Source organism: Phodopus roborovskii, unplaced genomic scaffold, assembly GCF_943737965.1.
Source record: "Phodopus roborovskii unplaced genomic scaffold, PHOROB, whole genome shotgun sequence".
NCBI classification, from domain to species: domain Eukaryota; kingdom Metazoa; phylum Chordata; class Mammalia; order Rodentia; family Cricetidae; genus Phodopus; species Phodopus roborovskii.
The window spans coordinates 33,027,825-33,047,652 of NW_026126416.1; the positions used below are offsets into that span (position 1 = coordinate 33,027,825).

Here is a 19,828-nt window from a genome sequence, read left to right on the forward strand (position 1 = left end):
CAAAAGCCCAGAATGTGCTTCCTACCATTCTATGTCCATAACCTGGTCATTCTGACCCCAGTGACCAGAGCCCTGACTTGATTTTGCATTTTCAAGACCTGAAGACCTGTGTGATTCCTCTGGACCTGAGACCTAGCCAAGGCAGCACAAATTTCTACACTCCTTAACCCCTCCCAGTCACTGCCCAGGGGCGGCCAGTAGGGTGGAGCTCTGAGTCAGAGTATAAGTTCCTGATCTTACCATCCAGCTGGAGAGCTGCCACGATGCTTCAGAACCAGATGCCTGCTTGGGTTTCCCACTCCCTGCCAGACCCATGCCAAGCAGAAGATGGCAGGTACTTGACCTCCTGTGCCTTGAAGGTGAGAGAGTACAGTGGTGGTGGTGGTGGGGACTGGCCAGAAGCAGATGGCCAGGGAGGCATGCCAAGAAGATGAAGAGTTTGGGAACTAAGGTCCCAGGGAGGCTGGCTGGTGGGCATTGGATGCCTAGAGAGGTTGGCTTGGGATCTTCTACCTGGTGCCTGGAAGAGGTGCTTTAGTCTGTACCAGGGCTCCTGACTAGGGATGGCACAGTTAAGAATACTCATGAGCTTTACCAACCTGCATGCAGAGACTAGGGACCACTGAGAGCCAGCCAAGCCAGCATCCAGGATAGATAATGTCTATCTAGTACTGCCAGAGAGAATCCACATGTGGCCTGTCCTGGTCATGACTGGTACATCCTAAAGCCTGTGCTTTGTGAGTGTGTGGTGTGGGGTATTTCCAAGTGTGAGAATTGATGGTATTGCCAGTTGATTGCTATCAATTGCCCTGCTGGATGTGTAGTCAACGACCCTAGATCTAACTATCGAAGTCTCCCACTGCTTGAGACCAAATCTGCCTTCTGGGCAATAGGAAGATGCCCTCCATCTCCCTGTTGGCTATACCAAAGTGGTGCCCTTGGCCAGCACTTACTAAACTCCTGAAGGAATCAAATGAAGCCCCAAGAAGGTTTTGTCCCTTTAGAGCGGGAGATGGAGATGCAGGTCAGTCTCCAAAGAGCCTAGGCAGGGACTCCTTGTGCATCGTGACAGTCTGCCTAGCTCTCCTGAACAGGACTGACATTGCCTCCTGGTTAGCTTGAATGTCTAGAAGGGCTTCTAATCAGGACTTGTTCTTTACTGACCTTTCAGAGACTTGGGCTATGACAGATCTACCACACATAGGGTAGAGTTTATCTTGAAGAGGGGGAGTGAGGCAGCCAAAGACTCAGAGTAGGAACCACACACACACACAAACAGACACACAGATACACACACAGAGAGAAGAGGGGTTGAGTGAGCTATGCTGTTTCTGTTGAGTCTTAGATGGTCTATGTCTCTCAGTTGTATTTTTTGCCTTGACCACTCACCTAATATGAGTGATAAGCAAAAAAAAAAAAAAAAAAAAAAAACTGTGGAGATCCCTTTCACGTGACCTGCCCCCAAATCTGGGGTGTTGCTCAGATCTGCTGAAACCTGTACTAGAGTTTCAGATAGCACTATCTGCATGGTCTGCTGTTAAGGAGGGACCATGTAAACTGGAAGATACTACCAGGCTTGTCGCTCTGATACAATGTCTCAAGGAACCAACAACTACACCCAAGTGTGGGGAGATAAGGTAGCCTCACCTGCCCAGCTTGCCCTGAGATGCTCAAGGGAAAGGAGCTGTCATCCTCTCTCCTGCCCTGGGCAATGGTTTAGGGAGGGGATGCCTGGCCTGGATAGACATTGGACCCATCACTTCTGAAACTTAGTGGTCAGACCCTCCCTAAACCCTGTCATCCGGAACCTTATGGTAGAGACCAGGGGAAGTTGACTGCAATGTAACTAAATAGTTTTTGATTGATTAGAAACAGTTGGGCCCTTTGATCTGGGGAGAACCCCAACTAGGAGGGGGACCTGAAAGTCTTAATGGTTGCCTCTGACTTTAAACTGTCTTGTCATGGCCATTCTTTATGGGCATCCAGAGCTACTCTCCAGTTGAAAAGCACACCAGCCTGGCCAGGTGGTAGGTTTGCACTGAGTCCTGGGTGCTACCTAATTATCATCTCTGGCTGTGAAAGCCAAAAGCCCATCTGTTTTTCTGTAAGGCAAGGATTATGTCTTCCTTGGAGGCTGGCCAGAGGGTTAAGTAAGACCCTATACAAGGCACCTGGTTCAGGGACAGGATTGGATACCTGATGACGGCAATATATTTCCCCCTTCTTCACATCCCCAAGAGTCATACCTATGAAATTAGGGAAAGGGGCAGCATTAAATTGTGTAACAACCCATCCATAGATCTCCCCCCTCCCCAGATGAGCTGGCAATGCTTCCTGTCCTGAATAAATCTCAGGAGGAAAGTGGAATCCTGATAAGATCAAGTCAGAGGTCACGGCCAGGGAGGAAGCCTGGGCTGTGTATGTGTGTAGCCTGAGCATCCAGGTTCCCTTTCTCACGTGGCTTCCCAGAAAGCTGCTGTCCATCATTTGTGCTGTGGACAATCATGTTCCAGAGGCTGAATGAATCTGAATGAACCTCTGTGATGTTTGCCCCAAAGTTCCTGCCTTGACCTCCACGCCCTGAGTGCTTCCTGTTCCTCATCCAGGACCTGCCAAGGGTACCCTGAGCTAAAGGAGTATGCCTGTCTTCACTCAGGGATGTGGTCCCAAAGCACAGCTCCTGGTGATGCCTGCAGTTCTACCCAGTCCCAGCCAGGGTTGGGCTGTCCAAGTATCCTTAATCTGACTGGTTTCTGGTTCCCATTAGCATGTTCCCATCAGCATATCAACTCAGGCACTGTACTGAGTTCTATTGCGTCTTTTGTTTAAAAAAAAAAAATTAAAAAAGATTCACTTTTACTTTAAATGTAGGGCTATTTTTCTTGCATGCATGTCTGTGTATTACATATATGTAGTATTCTAAAAGGCCAGAAAAGGGTACCAGATCCCTTGGAACTAGAGCTACAGACAATTTTGAGCTGCCATGTGGATCAAACTTGGGTCCTCTGGAAGAGCAGTCCTCTTGGCCACTGAGCTGTCTCTTCAGCCCCTTTCTTGTGTCTTTTTTTTTTTCTTTTTACTGTAGATTAGCTTCCTCTGGGGCTGTTAATGTTTGGTCATCTAATACAACCTGTAATAAGCTTGGTGTGTGTGTGTGTGTGTGTGGCTGGTTTGCCTCCTGAGTCCTGAGACCACAGGCTTTTATTACCTGCCACTCTGTGGTGGGTGGGGAGACACTTCCATAGGCATATACCTAGCTCTGGGAATGCACATGGGCTCAGACCTAAGTCTGATGGTCCCACTTTCTTCCTCTATATCTCTGAATCCCTCCAGAATTCCCTCTCTGTGCTGCTGAGATGTTAGAACTCCCTTTGGGGGCCTTTGATCCAGAAGGAATTTCTGGGTGAAATCTGAAGTTCAATGTAGACCATGAGGTACCCTCTGTGTCTATTAATAAATAAGGTCTTCAAGGATCCTGCCGGTGGTGATGTGTGTCCTCACACATCACAAAGAGAATATTCATGGAGCTTGTCTATAGAAACACAGCTAATAATGGCGCAGCCAGTAGAAGGACTGCCAAGTTTGGGGGTTAGCAGAGCACTTCATGAGAATTCAGGGTGGAAAACAGGAATTGGCCAGGAAAATTGGTCTTAAGGGAAAGTCAAGGCAATGGAGTTGAGAGCAAGAAACACCTCTACATGTTTGCTGAGAGACACTAAAGTGAGTTGACAGTGGATGTGAACCTGGTTCTGAGAATCAGAGGTGAGATCATACTCTGAACCAAGCTTAGAGCTGTGGGTCTAGGGACTGAGTCCCAGATTTCCTATCTGTGACACAAAGTGAGTAATACCTGCCCCATCAGCTGCAGCTCACTGAGGGATGACCCTGTTAGGGACCTCCATTATGGCGTGGTCAGCTTTGTAATGCAGGAAAGAACTTCAGGACAAGTCAGCATGAGACTGAGCTGGGTTAAGATGAGAGATGGAGTAAGAGAAATAGGAAGGGAGGGAAAAAGGGAGAGAGAGGCTTGAGATATTTTAAGTGCAAGACTTGAAAGAAAAATGTCCCTGAATGGTTGGTGGCACATGGCAATAATCCCAGGACTTGGCAGGTGGAAGGGGTCAGGAAGACCAGTTCAAAGTTAACCTGTGCTACATAGGAAGTTCAAGGCCAATCTGGGTTACATGAGATCATGTCTCCAAACACCAACTAATACTCTCTAAAGCTTACACACACACACACACACACACACACACACACACACACACACACACACAGAGGATGTAGAAATGATTTGTGGCTTTTAAGGTGATATTGCTTAAAGGATGTAATTTACAATCAGGTTCAAAGATTTTAAAAAGTTTAAAACTTAGGTAAAAAAAATACTGAGCTGGTTAACTTATTTTCTTTTTTTTTTTTTTTAAATAATATCCTGTTATAAATGAAATTGTGAGGCAAGAGGAATAATAACTGATGTTTAATAACTGATGTTATCAAATCCAAAAATTGCTTACATCCATTTCAGTTTTAAGCAAGCTGGTCCATGGTAGAGTTTTGGGTTAGTTGTTTGGGGTTTTGTTGTTGTTTTTAACACTCTTGTTTAAGAAGTCTTTGGGGGAAACTAACTACATGTAGGCAAGTCTCTATTGATTTTGTCAGTTGTAATCAAACAAAAATCGGATTCCAGAGCAAGGGGCCTCTTTTCTTTTCCCAATGTGCTTGCATTTTCCTTGTCTCTCTATACTGCCTTAGGTGTAGTAAAACTTAGGCAAGAAAATACATACAGAACTGGACATGGAGGTACATATCTGTAATCCCAGCATTAAGAAAGTAGAGGCAAGAGTTCAAGGCCAGCCTGGGCTGCATACCATGTTGCCTCTAAGAAGCTGTCATTATCATTCCACCACCACCTCCACAGAGGTAACCCCATGCTCACTGATGTTGCTGGTATTGTAAGAGAGAGTGACAGAGGAGGAAGAAACAGCCACCCTCACTGACAGACACTGAGGGTAGAAGACAGGAAAGAACAGTTCCCACCGAGACTCTGGGTGTCCTCTGAGGAGTAAGGCAAGGTTTGCCAGGACCACACATGCCTTCTCAAAGGTGATGCTTACCTCCTCACTCAGCCAGCCCATGGCCTGCACTGCCCAGGACAAGATGAGAAATGAAAAGTTCACTGCCTAGAAAAGTCCTGCCACAGACCGCAAGCCACAGACCACAGGCCACAAAGAGTTAGTATTGTGTTTAATCTTTGGTCCAACTCACAGGGCTCATAGCAGAATGCTGTTTAAGGAAGTTATTGGCCTGAAGACTTCATAGCTATACTCACAGAAGGGATCCTTGGACCTACATGCACCTGTGAGATTGACACTTGCTCTGTTCGAGAGAGGGAAAGAGCTCTTGGAATTAAATTACATGTCCCTTCAGGTTCTGAGGAACTCTCATTTCTCAGGACCATTGTTCTCTTGTTGGCTAGATTGAAGCCCCAGAGAAGTCTGGAAAGAAGATGAAAAAGTGGTAACAACAATTGCCCTAGGTTAAGTGGTGTCATTATGAGGATTCCCACCCCAAATCCCTTTCATGTCAGATTTTGCTTTCCCACAAACCAAAATATTCTTTAAAGAGAAAAGACTAGGCCTGTCTGAAAAAGTCACAGAGTGCTTCCATCAGCCCTGGGAGTTGTGCTCAGTGAGGGGGACAGGATCCAGTTCCCAGACTTCCACACATAGACATGTTGGGCTTGGGAGTCTGTAGGAAAACCCAAAGCTGGGAGTGGACAGTTGCAAGAACTGGACTACATCTGGATGACATTCTCAGGTAAAGAGTCCCAAGTCTGAGGTTTAAGCAGAAAGGGCATAAATCCAAAGAAAAATCTGAAACACATGGAGAGAGCAGGCATGGAGCCTCACACTGTGTTGGCTCAGCGGGGCATGGAGGAGCACAGCTCCTTGTGTCAACAGACTAGGACCCTGGAGGGGCAGGAGAGTCTTCCAGAATCTGGAAATGCACTGTCCTCTGGGGAGATTTCTGGAGCCAAGAACATTCCCATTGTGGGCAGCAAGAGTCCATGGGCAGTTTGCCCATCCTCTACCTTGGAACCTCCCTGTGATCCAAGCCCTGTCTCACAGCGGCTGTTCAAAAACCTTGAGTAAAAGTCTTAAGACAGAGAGAAGATGGTGGGTCTGTGCAGAGAAGCAACTGGAAGGCACTCTCTAAATGCCATGGTGGCAAGGGACCTGTGTTGGTGAGAATATGTGAAGATGAGCCATACACAGGCAGAAGGAAACCTGGGGCAGGGAGCCTTGAATAGGTAGAGAAAGACTAGGAAGAGAGCCATGGTCCTTCCATGGGCAGTACATGTGATGCAGGGACACTCCGAGAGTGGAGAAACATAAAGGGACATCTGGGAAGCAGAAAGTAACAGGATAGAAAAAGGACAAAAGTGGACCGGCAGCTGATAATCAACTCACAGAGGACAAAGACGGCTGCCGAGGGAAGCATGTCTGGCTTCAGGAAGCCAGATGCCGGCTGAAGGTGGGTGGGATATGAGATGATAGCAGAGCTCTCAGCAAGACAGCTTCAGATGAGCAGCTCAGGGTGTGCACCTAGCTCCAGATACTAGGCTAAAGCACTAAGGGAGAGGCAGAAACCTGAGGGCTCCAGTCCCTGGGGTTAGCAATACTGAGAGAGGCATCTAACAGCCATCAGTCATCGTGTTGAAGATTATCCATGTTTTTGTCATTGTGAAAGTCAAGCCACAACACATGAGCCAAAATATCACAGCTATAGCAAGGCACGGTGAAATGAAAGGTAGATGCCTTCCTGAGAGAAAAATACGATGGCCAGGAATACATGGAAGGGTTCATGGAAGGGCCCTGCTGGGCAAGGGAGATACGAACAACCTGAGCTGCCCCTAAGACCTGGGGTGGTAACCTCCTGGCATGAGATACCCAGGCTTCATAGATGTCTGCCATCTTTCCCAGTCAAACTGTGCCTACCTTCTGAGCAAGCTGCCATGTTGGGTAGATAAGGGGAAATTTTGTAGTTGTGTGGCTGAAATAAGGAATTATTCATTGGACAAGAGAATAAAAACATCTCAGGATTCCCTTAATGTACTTGGGCCAGAGCATTCACTGTCTCACAAATATTTATTATTATATATACATATATCAGCATAGAGGTAAAAAGCTGGGAAAAAAAGCAGTATGTCTCAACTTATGAGACTTCCATGTAGTAGAGAAATAAGCCAAAATAAACAATGACTGAACAGCATTGAGGTTGCTGTGAGGTAGGCAGGGAGACAAGCATGGAGAGGTCTCCCCGGCAGCACTGGTCTCAAGGTGGTACTTGAAGAGTGACTTCACCTTCTTTTTAATCTACAGGAGGGGCCATCTCCATGCCATCTGTTGACAGTCAGGGTCATCGGCATGAAAAATGTCCGGCAGGCTGATTTGTGTAAGTATACTTCCTCCCCACTCCTGCCTCCTGTTTGGGGGATCTGGATAAGGAAAGGACCTAGCTGTAGCTAGTCAGGCATATCTCTGTGATAGAATTCCATAGACCCTGAGCCATTGTATCACCAGTGAGTTTAGGGGCTGCTGGGGTAGAATAGTAGAAGCCCTTTAGTATCATGGAACTGCCCACCAGCTCCTCTCAGAGCTGCTTCTCAGGACACGGATCCCAAACCCAGTTCTTGAGGCACAGCAGTCTGTAGTACCCTGATCTGCAGCCCAGTCTCCTCTGCGGGGTTGCATATTCAATCCACTAGGCAGGAACTCTTTGTAGACCAGCTTCTCCTTCGTCTGGCTCCTGCTGCATTCCCAGGCCACAGGAGCTCAGGGAACTTCTGGTTTGGGAGGAAATGAAGCTGTTGGACTGGGCCAGAGATGCACTATGTGTATATTATGGTGTCTAAGAAATCAGTTATCTCCTCATGTGGAGCTCTGCTTGCTTACAGTAGGAAAGAAGCTTGGCCTCTCTAGGCAGAGAAGGCTCTATGTCTAGGGTGCACAGCTGTGGGAGTTGCAAAGGCCAAGAAGGGCACACTGAGATTCTAAGGTCTGATTGGCAAGGTTGTAAGCATCTGGGGGCTGGAAGCCTGGTCTGAGGAGGAGCAATCTAAGAGAAGGGGCTGTCTTGGAATACTTGCTATGGGCTGGTCACCAGGTAGTCAAATTCAGTTCAGTTCTTCCCACAGCTGAGTGATCATCATAGGAGACCCACTTTGTAGGTGAGGGCTTCATGATTGCCTGAGGTAGAATTAGAGTTTGATTCTAAGCCTGGAGGGTTGGTGAGGAGAGGGGACCCTCTAGGGCAGTGGTTTTTAACCTTCCTAATGTAGCAACCCTTTAATACAGTCCCTCATGTTATGGCAACTCCCAACCATAAAATTATTCCATTGTTCTTTCATAACTGTAATTTTGTTAGTTATGAATCATAGAGCAAATATCTAATATGCAGGATATATGATATAGTATGATATGATATATGATCTGAGCCACAGTTTGAGAACCGCTGCTCTCTAGGGGAAAGAAGTGTGGTCAGATCATGGGCAGAAGCTAGACAGAAGAGGAACAGGCTGCTCGATTCTCTGGGGATTACATGACTTCCTGATACTCATGTGCCAATCATGCTGGGGAGCAGATTGGAGGGAGAACAGCTGTGGAGGGCCGGAGAAGGGATAGTCCTTTGTCCCAGAGACTGCAAAGGGACAGACACGTTTCAGACTGAGACTACAGAGGGCGAGGCAGTCAGTGTCTGCGCCAGTAGGAACAGTTCCAGCAAGCATTACATTCAGCGTGTGTCAGCCAAGGGGCCCCACTGCAGAGCAAGGGATCTCCAGACTCCTTGGGGCTTTCTCAGTACACTGGGGTGTGATCTGAGGAGCCAGGAAGTGTTCCCAGGCCTAGACCATGACACCTTTCCTGCCCATTCCAGAATGGGTCTCTCATTCCACTCCTCGGCAGAGGTCACCCTTCCCCTCAGCCCTAGCTCCCACACACCGTCCTCCAGCTTCTCCAGAGGTGTGTCTGTTTCAACCCCATCACCATCACCAGCCACCCAGGACACTCATTCTTAGTCTTCATGCCTGCACCTGTGTGCAAGACCTTCCATTGTCCAAGGCCCTTTCTTCTGCCGTGTCCCTGCCACGCCTGTCCCCTGAGGCTGGCAAGTAGCAAGGCAGGCTACAATCCGGCTTTACCAGTCTCCTTTTCCCCTTCACCACATGCCCCTTGGCATACAAACAGACTTTGGGGTTCTCTTTGGGTTCCCCTTGTTTATGTTTCTCCCATTTTCCCTAAGGGACAAAAGGCAGATATGGCAACTGATGCTTCTGGCAAGGTCATATTGGGTCTGGACTCCACAGTTGTCACAGGCTGGGCTATGTTGCTGCCTTCTTATGGGTTCAGTAGGAAATTATGGTGCTCATTCTTGCTCCCTTCTAGCATAAATCCAAAATGAATGGTTCTTTGGTGTAAGCATTTAACCCATGCCTGTTTTTCTGGAGATGTCAAGAGCCTGATAGCAAGAAGTATCAGAGGTTCAGGGATGACACCTTGCCAAAAGCTAAAGAGTACCAGAAAAAGAGCTAAAGAGGCCAGAAGGCAGGCACTCCTAGAAACAAACCTCAGCCACCAGGAGTTTCCTTCCATGGTAAAAACAAGTTAAAGCCCCAACTAGTACCCCTAGGAGCATCAGGCAGGTACCTCAAGAGATACTGGGGTATCCGCTGGTAACCACCCAGGAATGTTCTGAACATCTCTGAAGACAATTAAGTCATCTCTGCCACCTACAATTCAGGGAAGGGACCATGACGTTCACATGACAAAAGTCTTTCTCACTTCCTGGGGAACAGGGGCTAGAACCTGCTTTTGCCTAGGAAATCCCAGGTCTTGAAATTCCCAGTTTAGTCACCATTTCCTTGTGGCCAATGTGACAGTGTCCTTAAAGTTAGCTAATGTGCCTGCCTCAGCCCACCATCTGGGGCCCCAGAGTTCCCACTGCCGTTCCTCTCCCATTCCCATTGTGCTATGCTCCCCTGATTCCCAGGGGAGGGAAGCTACTGCGAAAATAATTGAAAACTGATGAATGCTGGAGTATGGGCGTCTGATCTTCCAGTCGGCCTTGTCACTTCCAGGAATGTTTTGTTGTTGATGCTCTTTGTTTGTTAGACGAGTCTCACTAAGGAACTGAGCCTGGCTTTGAACTCTTGTTCCTCCTGCATCTGTCTTCCACTTGCTGGGATCCCAGGCATAGAGCATGTCCTAATTTGGGTTCTTTTGATGTGACAAAATCTGACCAAAAGCAACTTGGGGAGGAAAGGGTTTATGTCATCTTACAGATTCCAGACTTTCATTGGGGAAGTCAAGGCAGGAACTCAAGACAAGAACCTGGCAGCAGAAACCAAAGCAGAGGCCATGGAGGGTGCTACTTACTAAACTGTTTGCATGGCTTGTTTAGAGTACTAGGGTCCATATAAAACCAGGACCACCTCTCCAGACATGGCACCGCCACAGTGTGCTCGACCCTCCCATGCCAATCATTAATCAAGAAAACATGCCCACAGATGTGTCTACAGTCCAATCTGATGGAGGCAATTTCTCAATTGAGATTCCCTCTTCCCAGATATGTCTAGCTTTGTATCAAATTAGCTAAAACTAAACAACACTCACCACCTGGAAAGAGTATTTTTTATCTTAACTTGAGATTTAAACCAAAACACTGAGATGTTATTTAATGGATTCAGTGGGAAAATTTTTGGTGTGGATTGGCAAAAGAGGAACTGTTTTAGAGAGACAAAGACCTTTACAGGGTCCTTTATGTCATATATGCTAACTGGTCTGACAGAACCAATAGGTGTGGCAGAATCGCACTACACAGAAAGCAGATTTGAGAAAAATGTTCCAGGCCCAGGGAAAAGGAAGAGCTTGGGACCAGGAAAAGTCAAGGGAGGGTTCCAAGAGGACTGAGCATATCTCCTGGTGAGTCTCCCTATAAGTAGAGCAATGACACATACTGACTTGCCCACCTCGATCTGCTCAGGATTTCTTGGTCTCTGATACAGCCCTATAGCAGGAAGTTGTTATTCATTCATTTTAAAAGTTGTCTCGTGAGTGCCTACTCTGTCCAAAGGTCGCAGGTCCTGGCCTTCTCGGTGTTCACAGTGTGATGAAGACAATGGCTGGACCTGCTCTGCCAGTACAGCATAGCAAGTACCCTCTTAGGAGTGGCACAGAGGACTTGCAGCCAAGGGGCACCTAGCTGGACTTGGACACTCAGAGGAGGAGTACAGGGAGGACTCCTTCTAAAACCTAAGGGAGGAGTACAGGGAGGACTCCTTCTAAAACCAGTGAAGAGAAGGGTGCGTTCAAGAAGAAAAGAAGGAGCTGGGTGGTGGTAGAACAAACACACCTCAGGAGGCAGAGGCAGGCAGATCTCTGTGAGTTTGAGGCCAGCATGGTCTACAGAGAGAGTTCTAGGATACCCAGGGCTACAAGGATAAACCATATCTCAAAAAAAACAAACAAACAAACCAAAGAAAGAAAGAAAAGAAAAGATGTAGAAAAGAAGGATGTTGGGGCTAAAGACTCAACTGTCAAAAATACTCAGTGCTAATGTGGTGGACTCACGTTCTATTCTCAGCGGCAGCTCACAACCTCCTGTTAACTCCCGTATCAAAAGACCTGATGCCCCCTTCTGGTCCCTACAGGTTACTGCATGCTATTTCATGTGGCTATTTCATGCAGGCAAGCACACAGACACATAAAGGAAAGGGAGGGGGGAGGAGGGAGGAAAGAAAGAGAAAGAGAGGAGGGAAGGAAGAGGTGTCTAGCATAAAGAGTGACAGGTGTAAGGCCTGAAGTGAGATAGCACGGCCCTTTTGGAGACCTAGGAGTGTCTACGCTTGTTCTGGAGACAGAGTGAGTGTGGGTGGGTGTCTGCATGCATGTGTAGGTGTGTGAGTATGAGCATGAGTGTGTGCATAAACGTATGCAGGGCAGGGGTGGGGAGTCAGAAAGGGTGGAGAGATGATGCTGAGCTGAGAAAATAGGAAGGAGAGCCATGGTGGGTAAGGATGGGGCACCTTCCTAAGCTATTAAACCAGATAGCGACAAAGTCATGTTTCAAAAGCCCCTTCTCTTATGAGAAAAGGTTGACAACATAGGAGACAGGGAGCCCAGTGGAAAATTTCCAGAGATGACGGCGACCTGCCCCAAGGTAGAGGCAGTAGCGATGAGGACTCTGAGGGAATCAGGGAGGACCCATGGCTCCTGGCCTAGGTACCCGAGTCAGTGGGAGAGAACAGGTGGGCCTGGAGGGGACGGGCCCAGGGGGTGAGGCCAGCATTCTCGTCTCACTCTGTAAGGGTTTGTCTTTCTTTGTGGCCTAAGTCATGACTAGGGCAGGTAAGGATGGTGTCCTCTTACCTTTACTCAGTGGGAGGAGGTGCTGGGAGTGTCAGTTCCCCAAATGGTGAACCATCAAAGACTGACTGTGTTCAGAAGGCAGAACACATGACGCAAAAGGGGTTACAGACACTACAGGCCTTTTGGTGCCGTGACAAAATGGGCTTCGGTCCCTGGGGGAGCTCTGCCTCCACTCACACAGCAATTGCTAGTAAAAATGATGAACTAGCTGGATTCCCATCCTCCCCAGCCCCACCATTTACAGGACAGGGGAAATTCTCAACTTTCACTGAATTTTACAGATGTGGTTTGTACCCTAGGACTTACCCCAGAAGGTCACCAAGGTGGTGACAAACACAATCCTGGTACCTCTTCCTCCCTCCTCTCGAGAATAATGGCACGAGGAAGCACTTAGGCTATTCTTAGCCCTATCTGTCCTGCTACTCCCACCAGAAGAGTTAGACTGGCTTTCATATTGGAAAGCCTTATTGAAGTCAAAGCAGCTTCCCTTCTCCGGGACACTTGGTTTGTTCATTTAAAAAGAAAGAAGGCATTTAGCCACAAAAAGGAGGGTACCCTGGATTGCGCACATCATCCTAGGAGACCAGTACTGTATGGAGAGCCCACTGGATACAGCTGCATTAAATCATACGGAGATATGGCCCAGTTCATTATTTCATCTGAACCCCTCCCCACATGGGGCTGCCATTAGAAGGTGTGGCCCAGAATTAGGGTAGGTCTCCCGGCTTCCAATAATCTGCTTAAGAAAATCCCTCACAGGAATGGCCCGAAGCTTGGATTTTAGTTGATCTTAAGTTAGTCAAGTTGACAACCAAGATTAACCATCAAAGTTGTTTGCTCAGAGCCTGGAGTACTTCTGCTTTAGGTCAGCAAGACTGCCCCCATTCCATGTAACCAATAGCCCTCGGTCTGTGTGCCCATCTTGGGGTTCTAGAACCAAGTCAGAGAGGTAGACCCCTGCATCAGGAAAAGATTGGCGGCTGACAGGAGGCCTTGCTCTAAAGAGATTTGCCTGAGGTTCCCTTTTGACGTCTCCATCCCCTCTCTTCTACCATTCTTCCTCGGACAGTGAGTCAGACAGACTGCTTTGTCACCCTCTGGCTGCCTACTGCCTCTCAGGAGAAGCTGAGGACCAGAACTATCTCCAACTGCCTACACCCAGAGTGGGATGAAAGCTTCACCTTTCAGATCCAGACTCAAGTAAAGGTGAGCCACCGAGGACCACACCTGTGTGCCCTGCCCATGTGTCTACTCCCCACTCTCCACCTGTCCCTCCCTCCACCTGTCCCTCCCCACCTCCATGTTGTTCTTAAGGCTATTTCTTTGTCTTCCTACATATCTTTTACCCTGCCTTCCCACTCACCCACCACTTCCTTCTCTCTATATGTGTCCCTCTCTGAGTCTGCTAATTCTTCTACCTTCTAATTTCCTGTCCTCCTAATTGCCGTTGATCCTGACTATCTCTTACTTCAGAAAAATAAAATGGTACCTTCCACAGCACTCTCCTTGTAGGAGAATACACAGTAGGGAAAACCATTCTATTGACCAGGTCCAACCTGATCTAATTTCATCTGGAGACTTCCCTCTTAAATCTGTTGTTAATTGCTTTAGTACTTTTCTCTTATTTCTATTTCCTTGGGTGTGTGCTTTTTCACTCATTGAGCCATTATTTCACGGTGTTGTTTTTCTTCAGATTTATGGTGTGTCTAAGTCATGGTCACATTTCTTGTAGAATTTTCCTTGAGCATCTCAAGTAGTGGCAGCTTTGAGAAAAATTTGGCCTGGTGATGAAGGCATCAATCCTGAGATAGTCAAGGCTTGACACTCCAGATTACTATAGTTGTATTCACAAAGAGCCCTTTTAGTTTTCAAGAGGGTTGTGATCATTATGATTCTTTAAAAAAATACCTTTTAATAGTTGTGATAAATGGCTCTCACCTGCCATCTCAGTACTTGGGATGTTGAGATAGGAGGATTGCTAGTTTAAAGTCTGCCTGAGCTGCACAGTGAGACTATCTCAACAAGATGAAGTAAGATGTCTTTTCTATTGTGTATATGAGTTTGGTGAGGGAGGGAGATTTCCATGTGGAGTACCAAATGTTAATTTCCTTGACCTGCCTTTCCTAGCTGTCTTCATCTCCCAGGAGCTGGGTCTTGCAGAACATTGTTTTTTCTTCATCCTTCCCCAGGAGAAGTGAAAGCCAAGCTTTTCAAGTTTTAAAGGGACCAAATTATCCTGAAATCAGAGCAGAGGGATAGCAGTTTCTAGGGAGCTGGAGAACAGGGGAAAGACACTTGTTCCCTGGATTCATGTCCCTGCAAATGTCTCTGGCTTCCAAGCAGAAGGCTTTTTGTCCCCCTTCCTCAGACCTGAGTCTCTGCTAGGCCAGAGATCCTGTCATTGCAATCATGGTAACCAGGACTCCACTCTGCCCTCTCCTCTAGAACGTACTAGAGCTGAGCGTCTGTGATGAAGACACATTGACACCCAATGACCATCTCTTGACAGTTCTCTATGATCTCTCCAAGCTCTGCCTTCGGAATAAAACCCATGTGAAGTTTCCACTCAACCCAGAGGTGGGTGCAGATCACAGTCTCTGGACCTCTGACTTCAGACTTCATGGGGAACAGCCACTTGCTGCCATGATACCCTTGCGTGGGCTACTCTGAGCACATATACAAGCTAGGAAACCGATTTGCTTCTGGTTCAAATTTTAGTGCTGTCACTTGCATGGGGATTGATTAACTCCTCTTATTTTCTACTTCTTCATCTCCACAATGGTGACAATAGTCCTCCAAGCAGGATTGCTATGAGGCTTAAGTTAGAAATAGTAATGAAGGCCCTTGCAATTAGTGATACTAAATAGAATGTCGGTTTCCTTTTTCTTAATTCCAAGTCCAGTTTCTGGAATGTCCTAGAGGTAGAGAGGACAAGTCAGGAAGTTCAGAACTGGAAACAACCAAGGTATTATAGATTCAGCCATACCTGGGCTTCAGGCATACATCAGAGGGCAAGCATCTCTACCATTGTTCTATATATCCAATGGGGAAACTGAGGTCCAGTGAAGCCATGATTCACCCCCTGTTACACAAGGAAGCATGGAAGCAGAGGGAAGGGAAGGGTCCTGCCTTGACAAAGCTGTGCTCTCTAAAGGCACCAGCCCAGAGCTCCTGTGCCAAATCCCTGAGCCCCATGAGAAGACAGACAAGCAGAGGAGAACTGTCCCAAGGCTCTGGGACAGAAGAATGCATATCCAGGGCCAAATGTCACATCCACATCTGAATCCCCTGCATTGTCTTGCTGTGCCTGATGTCAGAGACTAGGACAAAGACAGGTGGGGAGGGCAAGAAGAGCTGGCAGCAGCCATTCCTTTTCTGTGGCCCCATGAGTAGGGCATGCAGGTCTGCAGAGGTGGAAAAGGGTCCTTGGAGGTAGAGGTGGCAGACATGGCCAATAGCCTCCTTCCTTTCTCTCTCATCAGGGCATGGAAGAACTGGAGGTGGAGTTCCTGCTCACAGAGAAGTAAGTAGGCATCAGCCCTGAGTGTCAGCTAAGATCCTTGACTTCAGAGCGGTGTCCTCCTTTGTGCTGCCCCTCCCTTGTTCCAGCCTCACTGCTGGCTTCTTCCAAGCGTGCCAGTTCTCTTGGGAGTGTATAAAGGGTGTAGGCGCCCTGGGTCCACCACTATTCTAGTTCCATTAATGCCAGTATTCTTTTAAATATTTACAAGGTTGGGTATATAGCTCAGTTGGTAGAATGTTTGCCTAGCATACACAAAGCCCTGGGTTCAGGCCCCAGTACAGTATCAATCAAGTATGGTAGCACACACTTGAGACACACACACACACACACACACACACACACTTTAGTACTTGCCTCAGTCCCCAGCATTTCTGACAGGAGCTTCCTAAAGAATTCCTGCCACCACGGTATGGGATAAGGATAAGGGTTCTCCTCTTTGACTGAGAACTGTTAGAACAAATATAACCCCTGGCCAAAATTGGAGAGGGTGGGCAACAAAAATCAAATCTGGAGGCCAGAGAAATGGTTTGGTGGTTTAGAACACTGGCTGCTCTTCCAGGGAACCTGGGTTTAATTCCTAGCACCCACATGGTGGCTCAACCATCTGTGACCACTTCCAGAGGAACTAATGCCCCCTTCTGACCTCTGCTGGCACTGCAAGCATGTGATATACATACATAGGTAATACATAGGTACACCCTGAATGCATGCAAAAAAAAAAAAAAATACAAGTAAAATAACAAAATAATTTAGATTTAAAAGTCAGCCCTATTTGCACAATGTATACATTAATTAAAGCACAGAAGCTTTGTTGGTACCAAATGTTTGCATCTGTTCTAGATGAGGGGCTGCAGTCTTAATGACCTCTAACCTATGCACCTTTTTTTAAATGTACACCTCTTTCTCCCTTGACAATCTACAGATCTAGGTCTGAATTGAAACAGGATCACAGAGGCTGGCTTAGGGCTCTGATCCTCCTGTTTCTGCCTCTCAGGTGACAAATTTACAGGTAGATGTCACCAAGTCTAGTTCAAACCTAGCTTTTCAGGCAGATATTTTTCACAACTGAGAAGAATCTGCTATTTTATGACTGATATGTTTTACAGTTTTTGTCACCTCCATAAGAAACCAGCCAAGAATATTGTTACTGACAGGGAGTTCTCTTTTGTTTTTCAGCCTCTCTTCACCCGAGATGCTCATCACCAATGGTGTGATTGTGGTAATTGTCCTGGGCTCTGGTCGCTCCTGAGGCCACATGTGGCTGCTGCTCTCAGGGGAGAGGGTGTTGGGCCCAGCTTGGAGCCTGGTCCCCGTGCTGAGCCCAGCCAGAGAGAATTAGACTAAATAGGGTGCACCCAGGGGTGGAGCTGCACCCTGAGCTCCTGGATCAAAGCAGAAAGTATGAGAGTATCACCCTTACCCTGCACCCTACATCCCCGAGAGATCACCCCTTTCTCAGACTTAGTCACTCACAATTCCAATACCTCTGCAAGCATGATATCAGTACTAAAATCATTTCTTAAGCCAGGTATGATGGTACATACCTTTACCAGCTCTTGGGAGCTCAAGACAGGCAGATCTCTATGAGTTTGAGAACAGCCTGGTCTACATAGTGAGACCCTGCCTCAAAAAACAAACTCCATAGCTGTTTTAACTGAATGTACCCAGTGTCCCGGAAGCCTCTCCCCTAAAAAGCAGAATATTAGGAATGTGTGGCAAAGCCTTTACCTGGCCTGTGCTTAGAGTCCCTGAGACCTCTTTGCTTTGTTACAGTCTCGACAAGTCTCTTGCCTGGAGGTCCATGCAGAATCCAGGAGGCCGAGGAAGAGGAAGAAAAGTGAGCTTCCCTACTCTGTTTAATGGCGGGTTTAGGTGTGGGGTTGGCAAGAAGATTGCTCCCAAGCCCCATGGAGGTCAATTTGGAGCTCAGAGAACCAGGTCGACTCAACCTTGCCTGGGCTATCCTGAGTTGGGGGAAGTACAGTCAACCCCCCACCCCCAGAATCGTGTCCTCAGACACCTACCCTCTCCAGCTGTCTCTATGAAGGGTGTGTTCTTCCAGGGACCCAGATGGAAGTCCTCAGGACTGCTAAGTGTCCTGGGGCCTAGGGCTAAGTGCTGTACTGAGTCGCTATGCGCAGACAATGGCAGCACACATGGGGCAGGTGGGCACTACAGCTGCAGGTGTCCTCAAGCCATACCTTCCCACACTCCCAATCCACAGCACTTTCCAGCCGGAAAAGACCTAGTGAGCCACACATACCACTGTCCACCCCTGCTGTTCACAGTAGAGCAGTGTGTCTCCACAGACACAGGCCAGAAAGGAGGCCTTGGAGGGGCTTCTGCTGCCAAACTGACAGTCCGATGGGGGTCTGTTTTCTCCACAGTGGGCTCTGACTTTGGGTGGGTGGAGGGGGCTCTGCTAGCAAAGCAAAGCCAAGAGGTCTAATCTTGACTCTCGACATCTTGAGGGCTCTCTGGAGAGCATATCTGTCAGCGTCTTCCACAGGCCTTGTTAAATTGCAGGTTATCCCAAGGCCCAGTCTGAGGCGTTTGAATGAGTGTCCAGTGATTGTGAACCTCCTGGCACTTCAAGATGGGGTTATTTTTTATTTTTAAATTTATTTATTTTAATTCATGTGTATGAGTGGTTTTGCCTGCATATATGTACACCAGGTACATTGAAGCCCCTGGAACTAGAGTTTAAACAGTTGTGAGCCAGCATGGGTGTTGGGAACCATACCAGGGTCTTTGGAAAAGCAATAAACGTTCTTTTTTTTTTTTTTTTTTTTTAGTTATCTCTATTTTATGTGAATTGGCACTTTGACCATGGGTGCCAGATCTCCTGGAACTAAAATTACAGACAGTTATGAGCTACCATGTGGGTGCTGGGATTTGAACCTGGGACCTCTGGATGAGCAGTCAGCACTCTTAAATACGAAGCCAAGATAGGACCTTTGCTGGGCTACATGGGAAGCAAAGATAAGAATCTTCTCAGGGGTCTAACTATGTCTTCTTTCTCAGATAAAGACCTCCTGGTGATGGTGTCAGACTCCTTCGAGAATACTCAGTGTGTCCCACCCTGCCTGGAGCCCTGCTGCGGCAATCCAGCCTGTTTCCACTACCCTATGTACTTCCAGCCTCAGCTGCACGCAGAGGCACCAGAGAGCCGCTGGGACTGTGGGGTACTAGGCAGCCACGCTTGGAAGGGAGGAGGAAGGGAGCTGGGCTGGGAGGGCTAGCAGAGGAGTCCCACAGTCCCTCACAGAGCTCACCCATCCTTCCTTCCAGCTTTGCTGCTGTGGAACACGCAGGAATGGCCCTGTCTGCCAGCCCCTCGATTGCCTTTCTGACGGCCAGGCAGTGACCCTGCCTGTGGTGAGCACCTGGGTCTGGGAAGGGATCTCAGAGATCCTTAGCTCTGTAGCAGGGAGATGGAAAGAACCCAAAGACACACGGGGAATGGCGTCTTTTGGACAAAGTGGAATGAACGGTCTTGTGGGCTTCAGTGGTAACCAGGAAATGTGGAGCCTGAGTGAAAATGGTGGGTTCGCATCTAGAAGTAGACTGTGAAGGGAGCATGTGTGTACATGTGTGAGCATGTATGTGTAGATCATTGTGAACACGCACGCATGCTGAGTCCAGTCCATGAGTGAGTCATGTAGTAAATCTCCCCCTCTTTGGTTGGGCTCCTTAGCTCTCAATGGTCATCTCTAACAGGCTTTTCCCCCTTTTCTCATCAGGGAGAGAACTATGAATTACACATGAAATCCACACCCTGGTACGTACCCTTTTCTGTCCTAACTCAGAGGAGTAGGTGTGAGGTGGTATCTCACTATGTATTTTCTTCAGTGGCTAATGAGGTTGAGCATCTATT

General features: G+C 47.6%; 1 protein-coding gene across 1 annotated transcript in view; it reads left to right on the forward strand.

Annotated features, from left to right (window-relative positions):
• The first annotated feature begins 224 nt into the window (after positions 1-224).
• Pla2g4e (phospholipase A2 group IVE) overlaps positions 225-19,828 on the forward strand; it is a 36,657-nt gene continuing 17,053 nt past the window's right edge. The window contains exons 1-10 of the mRNA XM_051183646.1: positions 225-359; positions 7,383-7,455; positions 13,498-13,634; positions 14,874-15,005; positions 15,911-15,951; positions 17,128-17,170; positions 17,725-17,788; positions 18,976-19,136; positions 19,243-19,329; positions 19,695-19,732. Coding sequence (XP_051039603.1) covers positions 264-359; positions 7,383-7,455; positions 13,498-13,634; positions 14,874-15,005; positions 15,911-15,951; positions 17,128-17,170; positions 17,725-17,788; positions 18,976-19,136; positions 19,243-19,329; positions 19,695-19,732 — 872 coding nt within the window. The 5' untranslated portion in view covers positions 225-263. The remainder of the gene's footprint in view (positions 360-7,382; positions 7,456-13,497; positions 13,635-14,873; positions 15,006-15,910; positions 15,952-17,127; positions 17,171-17,724; positions 17,789-18,975; positions 19,137-19,242; positions 19,330-19,694; positions 19,733-19,828) is intronic.